At 40.8% G+C, this 8,194-nt stretch overlaps 1 protein-coding gene across 1 annotated transcript in view; it reads left to right on the top strand.

Moving 5' to 3' along the window:
* Polr2b (RNA polymerase II subunit B) overlaps positions 1-8,194 on the top strand; it is a 45,272-nt gene that overhangs the window by 5,865 nt on the left and 31,213 nt on the right. The window contains exons 2-3 of the mRNA XM_004627529.2: positions 1,764-1,836; positions 6,838-6,988. Of these exons, the coding sequence (XP_004627586.1) occupies positions 1,764-1,836; positions 6,838-6,988 (224 nt within the window). The remainder of the gene's footprint in view (positions 1-1,763; positions 1,837-6,837; positions 6,989-8,194) is intronic.

Below are 8,194 nucleotides of genomic sequence, written 5' to 3' on the forward strand. Positions count from 1 at the left end.
AAACTTAAAAAAAAAAAACCTTTATTAACACTTTTTAAAAATAACCTGGAATAAATTCATAACTGAAGACATTGCCTTTAGGTATTTGTAAAATATGTTTTTCTCTAGAGAAGTCTATACTAGACATATATGATCATCAAAAATATCTGAGTGTATAAGGAGTTGTACTCTGGATTTCTCAGAAAACTGTGAAGTATACTGGAAATATTTTTATATTGTCTTAATAATGGAAAGGCTAGACTAATAAATTACACATTTTTAGAGAAAAGGACCAAAATAAAATACAAAATGAATTGTACATTACCCTCATGGTCTATGGTTTATCCTTTTTCTGATCTTGTATTAAATATTGCACATGGATTTCATTAAAATGGCAGAAAATTAAAAAAAAAATTATTATGTGGGTAAAGTCCATGAGTTAGATACGTATGTAGGACACGGTAGGCACAGGCTGTCTCTGCCCCCCAGCATTTTTAGTTCTGGCTGGGAAGTGCATGGGAAGGCTGAGGGTTGATGAGACCACTAGGGCCTGGAGGGTTTCCTTACATATCTGGAAGCTGACCTAGAAGGACTCCAGGGCTAGAATTGTCCCTCAGTACTGTTAGTACTTTCCTTATGGTTTGGACTTCCTCACAGGGTACCAGCCTCATAGTAGTACCTTTTTTTTTTTTTTTTTTTTTTTGGTACTGAGGTTGAACCCAGGATCTTTGCACTGAGCTACCCTAGCCCCCCACCCATTTTTTTAATTTTAATTTTAATTTTTTTTTTTTTTTTTCAGAAGGGGTCTTTCTAAATTGCCCAGGCTAGGTTTAACTTTCCATCCTCCCATAGTGTTGAAATGACAGGTGGTGCTGCCATGCCCAGCTAGTAGCAGGATTTTTGTTGTTGCTCTCTTGTTTTTTGAGACAGAGTCTCAGCTATGTAGTTAAGCTGGCTTTGAACTCTGTCATGGGTGGTGCCACCGTACTAGGCATGGTAGCAGGATTTTTTAAAAGCAGTTCAGAGACTGAGACGCAAGTGTTTCAGCAAACGAGGTAAACTACATTGCCTTTTCTGACATAAATTCTGCAATCGTGCAGCTTTATTCCAGCCTATAGGAGAGTTGAAAAGCTACCCAGATTCCGTGAGAGGATCTCCATAGTGGCACAGTTTCCATTATGGAAGAGCTTGTGAGATAAGAGATGTCCAGTGTCTGGGGAGCAACATGGTCAGAAGACCTGTGCTTTTGCCTTGTTCTCATGGTTATAAGTGAGAATTGTGTTGACATTGTGGGGAAGATGGAAGACAGGCAAATTCACACAATTTGCATAGAACCTTTGTGATGAAATCTTTTTTAGTGGAAGAATACCTAAGTCATGTAGACACATTATTTCATTACTGTGATTTACTGAAATTTTAGAAAAGTGAGGTAAAAGGATTGCTTTTTTTTTTTTTGTCAGAGGGTAAGTATATTTCTGTTAATTTTAAGTCATGCAAATTGTTAACTAGTGGCTTTTTTAAATATATTTTTTTGCAGAAACAGGGATTGAACTCAGGCCCTTGCACTTGCCAGGGAAGCGCTTATTCTACTGAGCCATCTCCCCAGGCCACTAGTGGCTTTTTTTTTTGTTTGTTTTAAATTTGTTATTGTTGCTGTGTTGTAGAGCTGGGTATGGAACCTGGGCCGGCATGTATGCTAGGCAAGGACTGCACACTGAGCTGCATCCCCAGCCCAGCGGGCGGCATTTTATTGCAGAGGAGTGCCATGTTTTTGTTTTTTGTAGACATGCAGTATGATGAGGATGATGACGAAATAACCCCGGATCTGTGGCAGGAAGCATGCTGGATCGTCATCAGGTAACTCTTTAGATCAATCTGAAGTCAGCTTTAAGAGGCACTATAAATGTAAGATGGTTTCCTTCTTAATTCTGGTCCAGATAGGTAGATTTTCTGTAGAAATATACTACGTGTAAGTCTGTAGTTTATATATTAATTTTGATTTGTAAATATTTGAGATTTACAGAAAAGTTCTTTTTTTTTTTTTGAGACAAGGTCTCGCTATGTAGTTCAGGCTGGCCTTGCGCACCCTTTGTAGCCCAGGCTGGCCTCAAACTCGCACAAATCCACCTGCCTCAGCCTCCCAAGTGTGGGGATTACAGGTGTGCGCCACCACTCTTACATAAAGAATTCATTACCTGAGTGTTTGTTTTGCGGTCGAGGCCAGCTTGGACTACATATAGTGAGACTCTGTCTCAAAGAAACCTCCCCTCTAAAGAATTTATTTATATATGTCTCTGGATTCCCTAAGTGACAGTATTTTCTTTTTCTCAGTGCATTTTTTTTTTTTTCTGAAAAATTTGAGAATAAGTTGGAGACCTGGGGATATATGGTTTTACATAATTGCAGCATAGGAATTGAATTGGTGTTGATATAACAATCTTATTTAATCCTCACACCGTGCCCAAAGTTTCTGCTTTTCCCACTAATATTTATAGCAAAATAAATTTTTTTCTGATCTTGTATCTAACCTACAATCATATATTACATTTTGTTTCTTTGGTTTGTTTCTTCTGTCTCCTTTAGTCTGGAGCAGTTGCTTAATTTCTTCATATGAATTTTTTTCTTCAGTGCTAGGGATTAAATCCAGGTTCATCTGTTTCCTCAGCCCTCTTTTTTTCTGGTACCCAGGATCAAATTTTGGGACCTTGTGCTTGTCAGGCAGATACTCATGCCGCTGAACTATATCCCCACCCTGAACCTTTGTGTGTGTGTGTGTGTGTGTGTGTGTGTAGCCATCTCAGCCCACCAGGGGGCGGGGCTGGCTGGCATGTGGTGCTGGGGGATTGAACTGCGGTCCCTGTGCTTGTTTGATTAGACCACTGAGCCATCTCACCAGCCCCAACCTTTTTTTTTTTTTTTTTGAGACAGGGTCTCATTGTATAGTTTAGGCTGGCCTCAAACTTCCTGCCTCAGCCTCCCAAGTGCTGGGGATAGTATACCACCATGGCTGGCTCCCAAACCATTTTTGTTTTTAATTTTGAGACAGGTGAAGGGATCTTCTTCCACCACGATTTTATATCTGTTCAGTTGTATATTTACAGGTTAAGGCGCCCAGTAAGCACAGCTATGCCCTGTAATTTCCATTGTTCTTTATCCCTGTTCTTGACAAGCAGCCCCAGCTCCCTGTACTTTCTCAAGCCTTGTCCCTGGCAGGTAGGTGCAACTCCTTTCCATTGAACTCTCTCCCTTGGAAGTTCTATTTTGACTCTTTCCTTTCATGCTCAAGAGTCTATGTAAATAAAGTTCTTAGCTGGTGTGAGAGTGATGGGTCTGGTCAAGTGCCAGGCTGGTCCCCTGCAGGTTTGTTCTCAGATGAACCTGTCTTGTTGAGCTCATATCTTTTGTTTTTTCCTTTAACAACGGGGTTGCTAAGTGCCTGAATTGCCTGGGCTGAGCTCTAAATTGCAATCTTCCCAACTCAGCCTCTCCTTACAGGGATTACAGACTTGGGCTACTGAGCCTTGGCCCTGTCTCTTACATTGTTGAGCTTGACTTTAATTATTTTGGTTTTGGTTTGGTCTCACTGTGTAGGCTTTTTTTTTTTTTTTTTTTTTTTTTTTTTTTTGCGGAACCAGGAATTGAACTCAGACCCTTGTGCTTGCCAGGGAAGCGCTTATTCCACTGAGCCATCTCCCTGGCCCCTACTATGTAGGTTTTTTTTTTTTTTTTTTGTGGTACTATGGATTGAATTCAGGACCTCGTGCTTGCCAGGCAGGTTCTTATTTTACTAAGCTATCTCCCTGACCCCTGTGCAGTTTAAGCTGTCCTTGAATTTGTGGACATCCTTTTGCCTCAGCCTCCAGAGTACTGGGATTATAGACATGTTCCATCACATGCAGCTTGACCTTAACATTTTTGAGGACTATAAGTCAGTTAACCTGTAGCAGTGGTGATGAATCTATGGCACAGGTACTGCTGTACACTGTGTGTAATATTGAAAGCCCTAAAAGATTTGCCGTCACTGCTTTGTCAAACACTTTAGTCTAAATTTGTCTCTGTCATTAGATTCCGATGATTACTTTTGACTGAAGTGATGTTCTGTTCTAGTACACTGTATTAGGAGATACATAAGTTTGTTCCAGTATTGCTGATGTTCATGTGAATCAGTAGTTTTCTCATTATTGCAAATAAGTACACTTATAAGAGGTTGTGTTTCAGTCAGTGTGTACCCAATTCTCACTGTAACTAAAATGCAATAAAACTCAGTAAGAAGCTGAGGATATTGTTCAGTGGTAAAGACCTTGCCTATAATGAACAAGACTCTGAGTTTGATCCTCAGCACTAAAAAAAGAAAAGAAAAAGAGAAAAACAAGTGTTGGAGGTATAAGGTAACAAGTAGCTCACAAGTGCTAACGTAAGGTCCTGCTGCCCGAGGACAAGGATACCAAATGCTTGTGAGTAGCAGTGGCTGTGTGCGCTGAGGCCATGGCGCCTGCCCCTCTGTGCAGGTTGCTCACCTGTCAGTCTACCCATCCTTTTCAAAGAACACATGCTTCTGACCTACCACTTTTATTTGGATGAGGGCTGAATACTTTTCTTGAATATTTTGTTAAGAATATATTGAGTTTTTGGGAAAGAACTGTATGTTCTTCCTATTAAACATGGGTTGTAAAAACTTCACATTGAGACAATTTTATCTTCTGTGATGTTTGAATACTGTGTTAAACTAGACATTTTTACTGGGAAACAGTAACCAGATAGATGTTCCTGTGAAGTGGGTCTGCATTCTGCATTCTCTAAGTAGGAGAAAAATGTTTTATGTCTTAGGCAAAAAGAATTGTTCCCAGTATATTTGATAGACTGCTCAAGAATGAGGTATTGTCTTATGAAAAGTCACAGCATTTATTCATCATTTGCCAGTAAATTGATTTGATTTTCAAAATTATAGTTGGTGGTAGGTGCTTTAGCTGTTACCGTATGAAATCATTTCACTTTTTCACATCAAATGTGTTCTTGTTTAAGATAACAAGTAACTTCAGTAGGATGGTTTCTGGGAAAATTAGCATAATACTAAATTCAAATATAGAGTCTTTAGATCTTTAAACAAAATACTCCACGAAGTACCATGCTAACGATTCTTGGAAAAGTGACTGGTCAGCTTCTTGGAATAATGAAACTTGTTTGTAGTTTTGTAAAAATTTTCCATTTTAAGTTCTTCATAAAACCATTTCTATTTAGACAATGTCTTCTAGATTTTTAAAATTTATCAGTCTTTGACCCCAATGGTTGTAAGAAGTTTTTTCCCTGTTATCTCACAGTCCCTACTGACAGAACATGTGCCAGTTCTTTATTTAGGCTTTGCACAAGGTTGCTATGGTAGGCCCTGAAGATTGTGTCAGAAGTTGGTTGAGGGTGGGGGAATGGGTCAGTAATTATTAGGGAGAGGTGACTAGGAGGTCTCACAGGTGGCAGATGGCGGAGGAGTTGGGATATGGAGGTGAGGGCAATGTCTCTTGCTGAGAGGTGATGAGACCACACGTCGTTAGGCTGTGCTAGACCCAGAGCTGTGCCAGACAGCGCAGTGCCAGCTGGCAGCTTTACTACATGGTAATGGGCAGTGGTCTGCTAAGTGTCTTCTCTACTTGTATCTTTTAAAAATGGTATTGGAGATTGTACGGAACCTGTATGCTGTAGGCAAGGGCTCTACCGCTAAACTATTTCCCTAGCCCTTTTCTGAGACAAAGGTTTTTTTTTGTCTCCCCCCTCCCCCATCCAGGGATTGAACTTAGGTCCTTGCACTTGCCAGGCAAGCGCTTATTCTACTGAGCTATCTCCCTGAGACAAAGTCTTATTGAGTTGATTAGGTTAGTTTTGATCTTGGGATCCTTCTGCCTTAGTCTCCCAAGTGCTGGGATTACAGACCTGTGACCCCTAGTCCACATCCAGGAGTATCTACTCTTTGACTTACTGATTTTTTTTAGGGAGGGGGTACTGCAAATTGAATTCAGGACCTTACACTTGCCAGGCAGGCACTTATGCCATGGAGCTACACCCCCAGCCTCAGTGTCTACTCTTTGAGATTGTCCATCCTTCCTTAGGACTTTACCTTGTGACTTCTTTGTCTACACTGCGAGCTCTGACCTCTCACTCGAGTTTCATTTTTATCACAGATCACGTGCTGAGTATCTTTGCCTAAATGACTTATCTCTCCCCTAACATTTTCAAAACATCATTTTTCTTTCTGTTTGTTTTGGTGCTGTGGTTGGAACCAGGGTCTTATATGTGCTGAGCATGTGTCCAAGCCCTGAACAATATCCTTAGAACTAAGGGTTTTAACCTAAGTTTACCACTTTTATAATTCCCTATTTTAGTTTCTCTAACTCAAGTTAAGGTTCTTGTCATCTTTCACTATCCATATCCTTTCTATATTTAAGTCGAGAAATGTTTCAAACAGGTTGCATAATTTGTACAAGACATTTGTAATCAAGATTTCTGTAGTTTTTATTGTACTTCAGTTATTTTACCCATAAATTTGTTTTTGCTTTTTCTTTTTGCCATGGTGGGGACTGAATCTAGGACCTCTTGCATCTCAGCAAGCGCTTTTATCACTGAGCTGCAACCCAGCCCCAAGTATAAGCTCTTCCTGAAACTCAGCACTAGTGTTTACAAAGGAAATCATTGCTGGCCTTGCTCCTTTCTAGGTGTGCAGGAATTGCCAGGTGGTGGCTGAGTATTTGTTGAATTGTGTTATAGTGAAGATGCTAGAAACATGCTAGAAAGAAAACTTCTGTTTTCTTTCTAGAAAGAAAGAAACTGATTGTGAGTTGCAACTGATTCTGAACTTAAATATTTTCCTAGTTCCTATTTTGATGAAAAAGGCCTGGTCAGACAGCAGCTGGATTCTTTTGATGAATTTATTCAGATGTCTGTTCAAAGAATTGTGGAAGATGCTCCCCCTATCGACCTGCAAGCTGAAGCTCAGCATGCTAGTGGAGAAGTGGAAGAACCGGTAAGTTGGTTGTTTTGCTAGAGGTAATGAGCTGAAGAGGAGGATCTGCTTGAAATTTCAGCCCTTCTTTCAGTTGGCTTTAAGGTTAAGTCAGTAGGAGCTTTAAGCCATGTCCTTATAAGCATAGTCAGCTCCTAGTTTAATCTTTCCATTGGATATGTGTGTTTTTGCAGTTCATCTAAAACCCTAATGCTAGGGGGCCTGGCCCTAGCTCAGTTCTTTAAGTGGCTGCTTCCACTATGCTGACAGCCTCAGGTTGCTGTAGTTTGATCCCCACAACACTCCAGCCAGCCAAAAGTGCCCTGAAGGCATTCGAGGAGCAAAAAAATAAAACCCTAATGCTAGCTGGGTGTGGTGTCAACACACCTATACTCCCAGCACTCAGGAGGCTGAGGCAGGAGGATTGTTGCAAGGGGAGTCCAGCCTAAGCTACAAAGTCAATTCAAGGCCAAGCCCAAACTACATAGACTGTTTCTGAAAAAGACCAGAACAAACAACCCCCCCCAAGTCCCTAATTCTTAAATCAGATCATATGTTGTTTAATAGCTAGAGGGTATTCAAATATGAACAGGTGTGAGAAGCAAGCCAGAAACAGTCATATTGCTTTATTTATTTATTTATTTTTTGAACTTTCTGCAAAGCTTTATTCCAGAGGTGCTCAGTCCTTCTTGGCAGCTGCCTTCCTCATGGCGGCCAGCATGTTGCTCGCTCCTCACACTTCCTCCTGGTGTGGATGTGCATCCCTACCCTTTTCTTGATGAATTTGAGGGTGCACTTGTCCTTGGAGACCTTGAGCAGCTTTATAGTGTGTCACTTGTAGGGGGTGAAGCTGCATACCTCCCGGATCATGTCCTGTACACACTTGGTGTGTTCGGTGAGACGTCCGCGATGGCGGCTGTGCCTGTTTGCTCACATTCTTAGTTACCTTGTGGCCCATATTGAGGCCCACGGCTATGGGATGGCGGAGTGCCATGGCTACTGTTCTTTGATGGTTGCTGTGGCGGAAGGCTCATATGGCTTTAGAAGATAATCTCACATTTCTTTTTTCATACTAGGGATCAAACTCAGGACCTTGTGCTTGTTAGGCAAACACTTATTCCACTGAGCTATCTCCCTGGCCCTCATTTCTTTTTGTACTATAATATAAATCATGAAGGAAAAGGTATCTGTAGGACTCTTTTCTTTCTTTCTTTCTTTTTTTTTTTT

The sequence above is a fragment of the Octodon degus genome, unplaced genomic scaffold (assembly GCF_000260255.1).
Source record: "Octodon degus isolate 3935 unplaced genomic scaffold, OctDeg1.0 scaffold00019, whole genome shotgun sequence".
NCBI lineage: Eukaryota > Metazoa > Chordata > Mammalia > Rodentia > Octodontidae > Octodon > Octodon degus.